Source organism: Eretmochelys imbricata, chromosome 26 (assembly GCF_965152235.1).
Source record: "Eretmochelys imbricata isolate rEreImb1 chromosome 26, rEreImb1.hap1, whole genome shotgun sequence".
NCBI lineage: Eukaryota > Metazoa > Chordata > Testudines > Cheloniidae > Eretmochelys > Eretmochelys imbricata.
The window spans coordinates 5779738-5795699 of record NC_135597.1 but is presented as its reverse complement, the minus strand read 5'-3'; the positions used below and the strand labels follow the sequence as shown (position 1 = coordinate 5795699).

At 52.6% G+C, this 15962-nt stretch overlaps 1 protein-coding gene across 1 annotated transcript in view; it reads right to left on the bottom strand.

Moving 5' to 3' along the window:
* Window positions 1-15962, bottom strand: part of BMP1 (bone morphogenetic protein 1) — an 83140-nt gene that overhangs the window by 35284 nt on the left and 31894 nt on the right. Inside the window, exons 2-6 of the mRNA XM_077805667.1 lie at window positions 14221-14334; window positions 7728-7889; window positions 6340-6457; window positions 1769-1947; window positions 1431-1536 (exon numbers count right to left, since the gene is read on the bottom strand). Coding sequence (XP_077661793.1) covers window positions 1431-1536; window positions 1769-1947; window positions 6340-6457; window positions 7728-7889; window positions 14221-14334 — 679 coding nt within the window. The remainder of the gene's footprint in view (window positions 1-1430; window positions 1537-1768; window positions 1948-6339; window positions 6458-7727; window positions 7890-14220; window positions 14335-15962) is intronic.

Here is a 15962-nt window from a genome sequence, read left to right as displayed (position 1 = left end):
TGCATTGGCCAGGGCAGAAGACACAGGAGAGGCCTCAGTACTACAGCTAAATGGTTATCTTAGAGCTGCGTATCATTATTAAATAGAGCTTTTTGATTTCTCCTTCCTTCCTTCCTCTCTCTCCATGCTAGTACCCAGGCACCCTATTCTGTGGCTTTCCACAACTGCGGTGGATGAGGAATTACTGAATCGGGAGTGAAGAAGGGAAGTGTGGGAGGCAGGTGTGCGCAACCTGGGAGTGCATAACCTTCTCCCTAGGGCAATGAGGGGATTTCCAGGCCCAGCTCTGCACTTCCCCTGCCTTTCTAAGGTAAACACTCAACTCCTATTCCTGACTCCTAGGAGGCAGCCGGCCACGGCCAGCCCTTGTCAGCACTGCCAGGACTATTTTGACAGAGTTGTTGTTTGCGGGGGCCTGCCCTGGGATGGGCTTTTACTGGAGTATTAGCTCAGGCTGATTCAGGAGCTGCTCTCAAATGACGCTCTGGCACAGGCCCCTGAAGGACGCTGCCTCCACATGGGACCTAGAGCAGGACGTGCCTTGAGATTCTGGATGAATGTCCCAGAGGCACCGAGCCCCCCTGATTTTTCCTCCCCTTCTCAGTGCCCTTCGCTGCAGGCTTCCCTGCTAGAGGCTGCAGCTCCCACCACAGTTCCCGACCTCCTCTGCCATCAGTGGACTTCCTGCCGTGTGACCGAGGTGGCTGCTTCTCTCTCTGGCCGCTCTCCGTCTCCCCTCTGGCCACTGCATGCTATCAGCAGACCCGACTGTCTAATCCAGGCCAGGACTTGTTGAGGAGCTTGTGTGGGGACACTGGGCAGCGCCAGCCGGGGAGCGAGAGAGACCTGTAGGGTCTGTCTGTGCCCAGCCGCCTTAGGAGAGTACCCTCCTGGCTTTCCCTCAGAGGGGGGAGATGGTGAACTTCCCTAGAGCCGCAGCCGGCTCATCACCAGGCACACATGGACAAGGGATCCCTCCCTGACATCAGTGGAGTGATGCCAGTAACAAACTGGGCTTAGGGGTCTAATTCTGCAGCTCCCTCAGGAGCTGCTCACCTGCAGAAGCCTGAGTCAAGGAATTTCTCTGCCTCCTCCCGTGAATTCCCTCCCTATTACATCCCCTGGCTTCTTTAACCCCCATTCCCCAAGAGAGGCATCTGGTCCCCTCAGGCCTCGTCTCAGTGCAACAGGAACAATTATCCTAGCCTGAACTGGCCAACAAGCCGGCAGAGAGCGCCCGGCTGGGAATCTCATCCTAGCCTGCATGTCTCACGCAGTGGGTGAGGCTCATCCCTGTGGCAGGTCCACAGGGCATCAGAGAGGGCTCGGGCCCAAGGCGTGGCTTTCACAAAGAAGCTCCGGTGGGAGAGGCCAGGTGTGTGCACATGGGCTGAGCAAGTGAATGAAGCAACATCTCCTCGGACTCTTACCTGGAGAAGGTGTTCCTGGCATAGTGCATGATGCTGTCGAAATCATATGTCTCGCCCAGGGACTCCACCTCTTCGGGCTCCATCTTCAAGAAGTTATACTCCTGCCCTGGGAAACGGGGGGAGACAAAGGCATGAATAAAGCAAGGGAGGCGGCAGTGGGTGGAGAAGGGGAACCTGGGTAAGCCACGCACGTCCTTGGTCTCGCTCTCTCCCTTCGAGCACGGGCTGATTACTGCCAGCTACTTCCCAGTCCCATCCTTGAGGGTGCCAGGCACGGGGACGAAGGGAAGGGGAGGACAGAGGAAGATGGCAGTGGAGAGGAGTGCAGGGGCCTTTACCTGGTTGAATGTTCTCCCGGACGATGGACACGTGGTCATCCCGGTCCGGGCGCGTGTGCTCGTGCCAGAAGCCGATGACGTGACCCAGCTCGTGAACCACGATGCCGAACTTGTCACAGTTTTTGCCAATGGAGATGGCCTGGGGTCCCCCTCCTCTGTGGCCCACATAGGAGCAGCACCTGGGGCGGGCGGAGAGGGGGAATAAGAGCCCCATCGAACCCCATGCGTAGCAAGAACAAGAAATCAGCCAGCCCATCAGCAACTCTCCTTAACCCTTCGATCACTGCCATTCCGAGGGCAGTGCTCAGGGGGAGGTGCCGATATGCCAGTCTCCAAAGGGTTAATGGTCTTAAGGCTATGCTCTTCCCCTGGCACTAAGTGGCCTGGAGTTAGAGTTAGGGTTCCATCCATCATCCTAGATGAGCAGGTGTCTGCAATCACATGATGGAAGGTCTGGAGTAACCTGCGCTCGCGGGGACACCCCACCTCCTCCTCCCACGACCGAGGCACGTCTGAGAGCTGGGTGGAGAAGGGAGCGTCCCCCTCTGACCGTGGGGAAATCACGACCCTTCGAATCATTTGAGAATCAGCGGGGCCGTAAGTGTTAGTGCTGTAAAGTCTCCACAAGAGGCAGGGCCTATGGAAAAGCATTACTCTCTGGAAACTTTTAACGGCCTGCCCAGGTTTTATTTAAATGAAAGCCTGTGTGACTTTAACTTGAGAAGGGTCTAGTCGGAAACTGGGAAGGCTTAGCACATCCCACCGGGCTGAGAGGCTGCAGCTGCCTGTGGGATGGAAAAGTTGAAGCTGGAAAAGTGAATGTCACCAGCAAGGAGGGGGCGGGGGGAGAAGCTGCCCCAGGTGGGGATGGGGGAACCAGTTTGGATGGAGTAAGACCTGGCCTGGATCTTTGCCTGGGACCAGTTTGGGGTTAACTCCTAAGAACAGTTGTGTTTCCTTTCTGTAGCTCTGCGCTCTGGCCGGGACTGGAACTAGCAGAGCCAAAATACCACCACGAAGGCTCCTTGGCCAGACGCCAGAGGCTCCGAGAGCTTCGACGAGGTCTGCATGAGCGTCCAAGCTGCTGGTTGCTGCTCTGAACTGAACCCCAGGATGCCGCTGCCACTTGGGGCCCGCGAGGAGAACGCTGCACTCTGTGGGCCAGACTGATCTAACTCCCCTGAAGTCATTGGCGCACCCTGGTCTATACACCCGTTAAAGTCAATGGGGAGATACTCATTGCCTTCAGCAGGAGGTGGCCAGTTCCCAAAGGGGTCAGAATCTGGCCCCCTGGCTCAGGATGTGCGGACGTTTCCTGGGTGATGGTTCTAACATCTTGCACTTTGTCACATGTCTCTCTCTCCCCTGCGATTAGAGGTGGATCAGCTGGGAACGCCCTGTGTTTGTCTACACCTCTCCTTAAAGACTTGTGGAGTCAGCCAAAGCTGCACCAGGCTGAGTAGCCAGAGAGAGGTGCTTTCTCCTCCCCAAGACTTTTGGAGGCCTGAATGTGCTGACAGCAAATCAAGGTAAAATGTATCCTTTAGGGCCTGCTCCGGTGAGGTACTGGTCACCTTGTCTCAGTTAGTAGTGCTCTCAGCTCAGTGTGCAGGCTTCTAGCGAATCCAGCTGTTTCATTCAATAGCGCACCTTATTCTATGGCTATGCACGGCTGAGGTGGAAGAGGAAGAACTGGATCTGAACAAAGCAAGCAACCAAGAAGCTGAACCCGCTGTCACTGAACAGAGGGGTGAAAGAATCCTAGGACCGGAAGGGGCCTCGAGAGAGTCATGCTTTGGCATTGCTACTTATGCTGGCCAATAGGGCCTGCTCCAGAGCATGACCAAGTTCATCACTCCTGCTCCTCCACCTCTGCAGTGCACCAAGTCCCTGCTGGTCTCCTCCCAAGAGGCTTCATTCCCAGGGAATGAGCAGGGCTCCTGGCTGTTACTGGCTGGCTGTGGGAAGAGGGTGGGTCCATGGCTCCTCCATGGATTGACTCCGCTAAACCAGAGGATTAATAACCCTGCTTTATTGCATTTGTACCACACGCAGGGACGTGGAGGAGAAGGTGGCTTTCATGCGACTCCAGCACTTGGGCTGGGGAGCTCCCAGCGAAAGCTGCCTCCCCAGCTCACCACACCTGCTGAGAACACGCAGCACCTGCCATGCCGGGGAGCAGCCCTCCTTCCAGCTAGAGTTGCCTTCTGCCTTGATGTGGAGATGGAACAAAGCAGGTTGGCCCCGTCCTGTCTAACGAGCCTGGCCAGCCCAGGATTGATCCCTGCAGTAGGCTAGCTGAAGGCCTGCAGAATCCACCACTTCCCCGGGGAGGCTGTTCCACAGCCTGATACTTCTCCCTGTCAGGAAACATTTGCCGAGAGCCAGCCTGCCTTTTCCGTTGCTTAATTTTATCCTATTTCAGCCCCCACTCCAAGGGCTCTCCTCCTTCCTCGCTGACTATGTGGACAGCTATCACATCCCCCACCTACTTTTCACCGCTGCTTCACCAGCACAATCAGACTGGGTTGTCTGAATCCATCCTCATTATTCTACCAAAGTTTCTAATTTGCAGGCATATGCACAGTGTGTACAAACGGGTCTGTGAATCACAGGAACATAGGGACTGGGTCAAAGCAGGGCTCTACCTAGCCAAGAGCATTGTCTCCAACAGTGACCAGCACCAGGTGTGTCAGAGGATGGTGCACGAAACTGCAAAAGGCCAATGTGGGATAACCTGCCCTCCAAGAAAAGCTTCTTCCTGACCTTCATTAGTTAGAGGTTGGTACATGCCCTGAAGCATGAAGATTTCTCTCTCTTCCCAAGCTCTTGTTTTATTTTTTTCTTACTACTAGGAGTCTGACTAGTCTTATTATCCATATAAAGACCCCCAATCCTTCTTTTTTCAACCTGCTAAACTCTTGGCCCCAAATATATCATGTGGCAATGAGTTCCACAGTGTCACTGTCCTCTTATCCTGCTAGGAGGGCCAACTTGGGCAACCCCAATTTGTATTGCTACATTGAAAGGATCTTTGCACCCAGCTCCTTAAAAAAGAAATTCCCAAATCAGGCACAAAGGGCTAGATCCTCAAAGTCATTCAAGTGCCTAAGTTCCATTTATTTCAGGATCAGGACCAAAGTTTTTATTGAGCTAGGGCAGAGCAAATTCTGCTAGGCAGTGTTTCAATGCCCAGATACTTAACTCGATCTAATTAGTGCCACCACTCTATTCACCGGCAGCTGAGTGTATCACACAGGAGAGGAGTCCACCCCGACCGCTGAGCAAATGGATCCAATGGATCCCTGCCACATCTGGCCCTGGAGCCTGAACCCCCCCCCAGCCTGGCGCTCGAGCACAACACTGACACACTCTGCCCTCTGGAAAGGATCGCTGTGTAACAGCTGTGACCAAGCAGTGATCGCGGCAGATGGGACTGCATCTGAATGGCACATATGGTCTGCTTCTAGCACGGGACCTGGGCCTGCAGCGAGAAGACCTGTTAACTTTCATGAGACCATCTGGGTAGGCAAGGGCTGCAGGATTGGCCCCCAGAGCATGCAATGGTATATTATGGACCTGCTCTTTCAAATGAGGGGGAGTCAGATAAGCAGCAAAGTCTAGTTGTTAAGGTACCAAAGTGGGACTCCAGAGAGCTGCGTTCTATCCCTGGCTCTGCCACTGAGCTGCTGCCTGATCTTGGCCAAGTCACTGCCCCGCTCCATGCCTCAGTTTACCCTCCTAATTTTTGTCTAGTCCTGTCTATTTCGATTGTAAGCTCTTGGGGGCAGGGACGGACTCTCACTATGTGCATGTACAGCACCCAGCACAATGGGGCCCCAACACAGATTGTGGCTTCTAGGCCTTACTGTAATGAATAGAATAAAATTTTCACGGGCTGCATGCAACTTGGAGGCCTGATTCTCTCCTCACTTTTACACCACATAGCTACTTGACTTCAGCAGAGTGACACCAGAGTGAGAGGAGAGTCAGGCCCTTTGTATCTACTGCAAAGCCAGGCACCCACATTTCAAACTTGGCTCATCCTAATTTTCTGCCACCTTTCCTCTGAATTCCAATTTGCCAATGTCTTTTATAATTAAAATCATAATTCTTAAGCCAAGGCCCTCCTTTCGCCCCTTCCATCTGAGGATCTCAAAGCACTTTACAGAACGAGTCCTCCCAGTCCCCTGTGGGGGCAGGCCCGCACTGTTCTCACCGCTGGGCAGATGTGGAAACTGAGGTCCCGGGTGACAAAGTGATGTGCCCAAGGTCACCCAGCAAGTCAGAAGCGGATTAGAGCACAGTTCAAATTCCCATGGCTGTGCTTCAATCACTCGGCAATGTTGCCCCACTTGTTAGGCTGGGGTTTCCAAAGGGGCCCTATGGGAATAAGGCGCTCAGTTCCGACTGAATTTCAAAGTCAAGTAGGTACCTAACTCCCCTGGAGTACTTTGAAAATCTCAGCCTTAGTTCCCAGTATGGGTGATTCTGTCCAGTGCACAATGTCCCCCTGGGCTCTGGTGAGCGAGAACCACCTCCCGCCCAGCAGCGGCCTCCGCCCCACTCACCCACATGGCCTGTGCGTGAACACTATGTAGCTCTCTTCAGCATTGCGCTCCAAGAACGTGACGCAGGTGTGCTTCTCCCAGTGGCGCATGGCCTGCCGGAAAATCGCCCGCTGGCTGCCTGCAAGAGAGGCAGGAGGAGACCAGGAGTTCAGCTCCTTAGACTCTAAGCTCCATGGGGATTTTGTTCTCGGGTTGCACAGTGCCTAGCACCAGGGGGCCCTGGTCCATAACTAGAGCGCCCACTTTCTGCAATAATAAATAATCACCATTGGCCCTGCTGAGGTGGGTGAGGGGCAACACAGGAATACGGCTGAGCCAGACCTGTCACAGGGTCCTACAGCACCTGGCAGAGCAACGTGCTGGAATGAGCAATGATCTTTCATTCTTACCTGGCCCTGCAGGGCCAGATTTTCAAAGGGGCCCAGCACCCATCCGTTCCTGTTGTTCTCAGTGGAAGCAGTTGCGTGCACAATCCACAGGTCTCTTACCAAGGGAGGTAAGAGTCAGCATTAGGGCCTTACCAAATTCACGACCGTGATAAATGCATCACGGACCGTGAAATCTGGTCTCCCCTATGAAATCTGGTCTTTTGTGTGCTTTTACCCTATCCCATACAGATTTCACCAGCATTTCTCAAACTGGGGGTCCCAACCACGGTCCCCTCTTAGCAGTGCACACGTGCGTGCGCACACAGATCCTAAACCCCGTGCACACGGTGAAACACCGCACGCACAAACATTTGCACAAAAGAAATTTTTTTGTGCCCACGGCCTGTCAAAAATTTGCACAGAAGAAATTTTTTGCGCCCACGGCCTGCCAAAAATTAGAGGGAACATTGGTCCCAACGCAAAAGGAGGTCAACTGGGGGTGGGGTGGGGTTTGCAAGGTTATTGCAGGGGGGTCACAGTATTGCCTGCCTTACTTCTGTGCCAGTAGCATCTCAGAAGTAAGGGTGGGAATACCGCAACCTCGCTACAATAATCTTGTTCCCCCGCCCTGACTCCTTTTGGGTCAGGACCCCGGCAGTTACAACAGCATGAAATATTTAAATATCTGAAATCATGGTTTTTAAAAAATCCTATGACCGTGAATTTGGTAGGGCCCTAGTCATCATCAGCATCCCCATTTTAACAGAGAGGGAAACTGACGCTCATAGAGGGGAAGCCATCATATAAAGTCCCACAGCAAGTTGAGGGCAGAGCTGGGAATAGAACCCAGGGGTCCTGACTCCCAATCCCCTGCTCTAACCACTGGACCGCGCTGCTGCCACGTTGGAGCCCTTCTCTCCTCAGCAACAGATGACGAGAAAGGAAAACAGCTTGGCAATGAAACGCACTCCCAGCGTACTGAGCCGGCGGGCCCAGCACATGCCGATCGCCCCCACTCACCACTGAAGTTCCCGCTGATCACGTAGGGAATGACCCCATCCGGCCACACCCTCTCATGACGGGAAGTGGCTGCCCGGCGGCTTCGAGACCGTTCCCGGCCCTGCCTCCATTGCCTCTTCCACTGCCTCCTGGACTTCAGGCTGGTGCTGTTGGTGCTGATTCCTGGGGGGCAGGAGGGCAGCGAAGGCAGGGGGTGTGACCATGGAACCATGGTGACCTGACTGTCCCCACGCCCAATTCCTCCCTGGTGTAACACCACTGACTTCAGTGACGCCAGCGATGGACCTGGCCCAGCGAACCTAGCACACCAGACCGATCAATAATCCATGCTCCGTTACATCTGTTTTGGGGTGATGAATCCAAGGCCCAGTTTGAGGGTCATGATAACAGGGATTAAGATGAGACCACCAAACTCATCACAGGAATGAGTCTACATCACACTTGAACCCAGGACTTCACAGTGGAAAGCCAGGATGTGATCTCCCCGCTAGCCCAGATTACAGGCAGAATGGACTAATTACTCATCTAGCATGGCCTTCGCCAAAGCCACCAGTTCTCTACATTGCCGAGGAGACAGTGGCTTTGGTCCCTCTTGAGCTAAATTAGGATGGGGCAGAGCAGAGGCCAGCTAGTGCCCCCGGGATCTCAAGCGACGTGTGCTTGGCTTGGGAATCACAGCCGTTCCAAAATTTTGCCTGTCTCTGTAAGAAAATGAAATAAAAGCAGCCGGAGCGCACCAAGTTCTTGGTCTCCAAACAGTCTAGAATGCTGCCATCGAAGGGCTCATGGAAGATGCTGCCTGTCGGGATGGGCTGGGGTTGTGATGGGACATGGCTTGGCCAAGGCCACACAGACGGGCCCCCTGGAAAGAGTGCATGGGGCTTGCTGATTTTGCAACGGACTGTATCCAGGACAGGAGTCAAAGGAGAGCGAGATGCACTGTCCTAGGGTTGGGGGTTCCACGACCACCGCTCCCAAGAGAAGGAGGTGGGTGGTGGTGGTCGAGGACTCTCTCCTCAGGGGGACTGAGTCATCTATCTGCCACCCCGAGCGGGAAAACCGAGAAGTCTGCTGCTTGCCAGGAGCTAAGATTCGCAATGTGATGGACAGACTGCCGAGACTCATCAAGCCCTCGGATCGCTACCCCTTCCTGCTTCTCCACGTGGTCACCAATCATACTGCGAATAATGACCTTGAGCGGATCACTGAGGACTACGTGGCTCTGGGAAGAAGGATAAAGGAGTTTGAGGCGGAAGTGGTGTTCTTGTCCATCCTCCCCGTGGAAGGAAAAGGCCTGGGTAGAGACCGTCGAATTGTGGAAGTCAACGAATGGCTACGCAGGTGGTGTCGGAGAGAAGGCTTTGGATTCTTTGACCATGGGATGGTGTTCCAAGAAGGAGGAGTGCTAGGCAGAGACGGGCTCCACCTAACGAAGAGAGGGAAGAGCATCTTCACGAGCAGGCTGGCTAACCTAGTGAGGAGGGCTTTAAACTAGGTTCACCGAGGGAAGGAGACCAAAGCCCTGAGGTAAGTGGGGAAGTGGGATACCGGGAGGAAGCACGAGCAGAAGCGTGTGAGTGGGGAGGGCTCCTGCCTCATACTGAGAAAGAGGGGCAATCAGCGGGTTATCTCAAGTGCCTATACACAAATGCACAAAGCCTGGGAAACAAGCAGGGAGAACTGGAAGTCCTGGCAAAGTCAAGGAATTATGACGTGATTGGAATAACAGAGACTTGGTGGGATAACTCACATGACTGGAGTACTGTCATGGATGGTTATAAACTGTTCAGGAAGGACAGGCAGGGCAGGAAAGGTGGGGGAGTTGCACTGTATGTAAGAGCAGTATGACTGCTCAGAGCTCCAGTATGAAACTGCAGAAAAACCTGAGTGTCTCTGGATTAAGTTTAGAAGTGTGAGCAACAAGGGTGATGTCGTGGTGGGAGTCTGCTATAGACCACCGGACCAGGGGGATGAGATGGACGAGGCTTTCTTCCGGCAACTCGCAGAAGCTACTAGATCGCACTCCCTGGTTCTCATGGGCGACTTCAATCACCCTGATATCTGCTGGGAGAGCAATACAGCGGTGCACAGACAATCCAGGAAGTTTTTGGAAAGTGTGGGGGACAATTTCCTGCTGCAAGCGCTAGAGGAACCAACTAGGGGCAGAGCTCTTCTTGACCTGCTGCTCACAAACCGGGAAGAATTAGTAGGGGAAGCAAAAGTGGATGGGAACCTGGGAGGCAGTGACCATGAGATGGTCGAGTTCAGGATCCTGACACAAGGAGGAAAGGAAAGCAGCAGAATAGGACCCTGGACTTCAGAAAAGCAGACTTTGACTCCCTCAGGGAACTGATGGGCAGGATCCCCTGGGAGAACAACATGAGGGGGAAAAGAATCCAGGAGAGCTGGCTTTATTTTAAAGAATCCTTATTGACGTTACAGGGACAAACCATCCCGATGTGTAGAAAGAATAGTAAATATGGCAGGCGACCAGCTTGGCTTAACAGTGAAATCCTTGCTGATCTTAAACACAAAAAAGAAGCTTACAAGAAGTGGAAGATTGGAAAAACGACCAGGGATGAGTATAAAAATATTGCTCGGGCATGCAGGAGTGAAATCAGGAAGGCCAAATCACATCTGGAGTTGCAGCTAGCAAGAGATGTTAAGAGTAACAAGAAGGGTTTCTTCAGCTATGTTGGCAACAAGAAGAAAGTCAAGGGAAGTGTGGGCCCCTTACTGAATGAGGGAGGCAACCTAGTGACAGAGGATGTGGAAAAAGCTAATGTATTCAATGCTTTTTTTGCCTCTGTCTTCACGAACAAAGTCAGCTCCCAGACTGCTGCACTGGGCAGCACAGCATGGGGAGGAGGTGACCAGCCCTCTGTGGAGAAAGAAGTGGTTTGGGACTATTTAGAAAAGCTAGACGTGCACAAGTCCATGGGGCCGGATGTGTTGCATCCGAGAGTGCTAAAGGAGTTGGCGGATGTGATTGCAGAGCCATTGTCCATTATTTTTGAAAACTCATGGCGATCCGGGGAAGTCCCGGACGACTGGAAAAAGGCTAATGTAGTGCCCATCTTTAAAAAAGGAAAGGAGGAGGATCCTGGGAACTACAGGCCAGTCAGTCTCACCTCAGTCTCTGGAAAAATCATGGAGCAGGTCCTCAAGGAATCAATTCTGAAGCACTTAGAGGAGAGGAAAGTGATCAGGAACAATCGGCACAGATTCACCAAGGGCAAGTCATGCCTGACTAACCTAATTGCCTTCTATGACGAGATAACTGGTTCTGTGGATGAAGGGAAAGCAGTGGACGTGTTGTTCCTTGACTTTAGCAAAGCTTTTGACACTGTCTCCCACAGTATTCTTGTCAGCAAGTTAAAGAAGTATGGGCTGGATGAATGCACTATAAGGTGGGTAGAAAGTTGGCTAGATTGTCGGGCTCAACGGGTAGTGATCAATGGCTCCATGTCTAGTTGGCAGCCAGTATCAAGAGGAGTGCCCCAAGGGTCGGTCCTGGGGCCGCTTTTGTTCAATATCTTCATAAATGATCTGGAGGATGGTGTGGATTGCACCCTCAGCAAGTTTGCAGACGACACTAAACTGGGAGGAGAGGTAGATACGCTGGAGGGTAGGGATAGGATACAGAGGGACCTAGACAAATTAGAGGATTGGGCCAAAAGAAATCTGATGAGGTTCAACAAGGACCAAGTGCAGAGTCCTGCACTTAGTCCGGAAGAATCCAATGCACCGCTACAGACTAGGGACCAAATGGCTCGGCAGCAGTTCTGCAGAAAAGGACCTAGGGGTTACAGTGGATGAGAAGCTGGATATGAGTCAACAGTGTTGTTGTTGCCAAGAAGGCCAAGGGCATTTTGGGATGTATAAGTAAGGGCATTGCCAGCAGATCGAGGGACGTGATCGTTCCCCTCTATTTGACATTGGTGAGGCCTCATCTGGAGTACTGTGTCCAGTTTTGGGCCCCGCACTACAAGAAGGATGTGGAAAAATTGGAGAGAGTCCAGCGGAGGGCAACAAAAATGATTAGGGGACTGGAACACGAGTTATGAGGAGAGGGTGAGCGAACTGGGATTGTTTAGTCTACAGAAGAGAAGAATGAGGGGGGATTTGATAGCTGCTTTCAACTACCTGAAAGGTGGTTCCAAAGAGGATGGATCTAGACTATTCTCAGTGGTAGCGGATGACAGGACAAGGAGTAATGGTCTCAAGTTGCAGTGGGGGAGGTTTAGGTTGGATATTAGGAAAAACTTTTTCACTAGGAGGGTGGTGAAACACTGGAATGCGTTACCTACGGAGGTGGTGGAATCTCCTTCCTTAGAAGTTTTTAAGGTCAGGCTTGACAAAGCCCTGGCTGGGATGATTTAATTGGGGATTGGTCCTGCTTTGAGCAGGGGGTTGAACTAGATGACCTCCTGAGGTCCCTTCCAACCCTGATATTCTATGATTCTGTGAGTTGCCACAGATCTGTCCCCAGGTCTGTGGGAAGGGCTTAGGCACTGGGATTATGCTGTATCCGTAGCTCTGCCCTGGGACCCCTGACTGGTTCATAGGAAGAGATTTTCCAGAGTGATTTTCGATGCCCAATTCAAGATGTCTTAAAGGGGTCATGTCACCAGAGGGCGGGTGCTCAGCACTGTCTGAAAGTCAGGCCCCTTTGGATGGTTTTGGGCCGGGCACCTGAGAACAGAGGTATCCCCAAGGGTTAATCACTTTCCAGAATCTCAGCCAGAACGGACCATGGGGCCCACTTTGTGTGAGCCACGATGGTGCATGAGGTAGGAGAAACTGCAGATGGAGAAAACCCGTTAGCTCCCGACTGGTCCATTGCCTCCGGGGCCCATGGCAGGACTGTCCCCTCCACCCTATTTCCCAGCACTTTGCCTAGCCCAGCTACTACTGTTCCAAGCAATGGGGCGTCTGCTCGCCTCTTTGGGGAGAGTCTCCCCACAGCCTCATAGATCCCCCTAGCAGGGAGACAGCAAGACTGGAGGACAGATCCCCAGGAACTCCGGGGGAACGTGAATGGTTAAACAGCTTCCCTGAGGTGCCTGTGGGAACTGGCCCTGAGCTGGGGTACCTTTGTCTTATCCCAAACAGACGTGCAGCCTGCAAATATTATTAGTGGAGCCATGCCAGAGGTGGCTGCCCCTTTTTCAGTCTGTCTCAGTACTAGCAGCTGAGCTAACAGTGGGGCAGCCTGCAGGGCTAATGACCCCTACCTCTCAGCAGGACGGGTGGTAGGGTCTATGCAATCCTTCAGCGCTGGCCAGGCCATTCTGTTTATCTTTGGTGCGGGGCGGGGAGGATGAAAGAAAGGCAGGAGAACAGGGCTGGGGAGCCCTGTTGTTAGGGTTGCACCAAATGGCTCCTGTGCTCAAGTCGCTAGTTAAGGGCCTGTGGTGAACAGAGCTAGAACAGGAGGGTCTGTGATTTGTAAGTGACACAGAAAGAGAATCCTGGAGACGGGGAAGTGTCCTTCCTACCTGTGGCTCTCAGGGCTAAACCAGTGAGCTTTTTGGGGGCAGGGATTATCCCTTTGTTCTGCGTTCGTACATCACCCAGCACAATGGGTCTTGGTCCAGGGTCTGGGTTCCTTGGAGCTATGGATACTACAAATAATCCAGATGCTTGATATCGTAAATGGATGTCGGGGGGGGGAGGGAGGGGAATTAAACCTCTTAGGTACCTTCTATTTCTAGCTCCTTTTAAGAGAGCTACAACACAGGCCTTGCCAGAGACAACCAGGACATGAATAATAAGCCTCTGTGCTTCCCATCACACAAGCTCAAAGCACTGCGTGAAGACGGGCCAGTGTTGCGATACCCATTCCCAGACTGAGTCACACAGGTGACATGACTCACCCAACGTCACACAGTATAGCAGTGGCAGAGCCGGGAACTTGGGGCCTCCTGACTCTCAGGCCCGTGCCCTATGATTGAGTCAAGCTCTCCCTTCTAACAGCATCCTGCAGCCAGGCATTCCCCAGTAACGAATACCGGGCTAACGATACAGGATGGAGTTTTCACAGGGGCTTTCAGGGAGCAGGGCTCCCAACTCCCATTGACTTTCCCATCAGGACCCTTTGAAAATTCCAGTCCATGATCCCCTCTTCTCAAGGGGCCCTGGCTCAAGCCATCCCCTGCCAGCTGATCCCTTCTGCTTTGGGGACTCTCCCTCCGTTTCATTATGCAGCATGACATGCGGTACTACCTCCCGGAAATCATTTAGAAATGTGACCTCGGGGACCACCCCAGCATCAGCGGCTCAGCAGATGGGGCAGAAACATCCCTCTGCTTTGGGGCTGGGAGGCACTTAGTAATCTTACCAAATAACGGTAACTATGAAAGACTTTGGCAACCCCACTCTTCTCCGACCCCCCGTGTGCGGAGGCATCTAAAGGAAGCACCTGGAAGCGACCAGAGTAAAGAGCTCTGGCAGCCGAGCAGTTCCTACCACTCTTAAGGTGCTACTGTACCTGAGGGGTTGGTGGCTGTTTTCTCGATGATGCGGCGTTTGAGGTCCACGAGTTGGTCCACTTGGAATAACCTGAGATCCTCCTCGTCCAATGCGATGTCTCCCAGAAAGGCAGCTGGAAAAGGGGACAGGCCGGTTATGGGGCAGAAATCATCAGGTTTTAATTTTGCTGCCCTCCCAGGGTAGGCGTTTTATAAGGGGAACCCTGGAGTTTGCAGTCATGGGATATTATTCAAGCTGACAGCTTGGGAAGAATCAAGAAAAAGATTAGATACTCAGGGCTGGGTTTTCAAATGTCCTGCAGCCACTGCTGGGCCAGATTTTCAAGAGCTCAGCTCCCATTGCAAAGCTTATGGGTGAAATTTCCCAGTACGTGGCGTTTTGCAGCACTTATGTCCCACTGAAGGTAAAAAACGGGTCTTTCAGGGTTTCAGTGATGCACAGGGTTTGTTCTGGCCCTCTGTCACCAGGAAGGCCAAGACCAGCACCTAGCTGCCAGAGCAATCAATGTTCTAGAAACGGGACTTTGGGATCTTGGTTCCAGGGTCCCGTATGGTACCATAATCGTAGCCCAAGCAGAAGGGGCAGGAGAGTAACGGACAACTGGTGACGACTTGTAGGTATCACAAGACTCCAGCGCTGCCAGCTCTTGTGATTCTGTCATGGAGTCTCACGATGTTTGGTGTGTTTCTCAAGGCACTTTCTGACCACAGACGAACATGGTTAGGTGAGAATCTCCACTTTCATTAAAAAAAAAAAAGGAGGAAGTTTCTAGCACTTATGGTTGCCGAGAAAAGCTTGGAACCAGGGCCCAAAGGCACTCTAAAGGCCCAGAAATGAGGAGATAAAGAAAAAGAACCCAACAGTTGCTGGGTTTCCTCCTCCCTCCACCCCATATCTCATGATTTGGAAGCCAGTCCCATGATTTTTGGGACACAACTCATGCTTTATAAAGGCTTGGCATTAGCGATACTGCCAGTGTATATTTATTCCCCAGGATTATTATTTCAGAACATTCCACCGGACCTTCTGAAAAGAGCAAGGAGGCAGGGCAAACGACTGGAGACCCGATTCTCTATTGCCATGTGCAGCCATATTTACACCAGCACAACAGGGTGTCAAATGCTACCCTTCGGAACTGGCATCTTACAGTCACTTGGCACTGGTGCAAATGACTGCACAAAGTGGACAATGCAGGATCAGGCCCCTGGACGTGCAGCTCAGAGGGTGCCTCATGGATACAGAGATTCCAGGGCCAGACAGGAACACTGCGATAAATCACAGAGCAGAGAATTCCACTCCGTAGCTCGGTGAGTTAGGAGCCCAGTGCACACGCTCTAGTCTGTTGGGTTCTCATTGCCGCCAGTAAACCGAGCTCAGATCAACCGTATTTCCTTTGCCGCACAGCAGCTGCAGAGTGCCCTGCAGGTTTGGGTCGGGGCACATTTGCCAGCTCACAAGGGACACTGATAATCATTGTAAACGAATGGGGGCGGGTGGGGGGGACAGTATTTGGTGCCCCGGGACCTGCCCATGAATTTTCTTGTGCACAGGCAGCTCAGCCCATGTCACAATCCCAGATAACTGACCTCAGAAAACACAATACTGGGGCAAAGTGCGGCTCCAATCCAGGGATAACTAAGGCAGATTCTCTCTCCGTTTCTCCTCTTGCCCAGCCTCCCCTGAATCCCAGGACAGGAAAGGTGAGGAGTTAATCTCCACCTCAAATGCACCTCCGAAAGA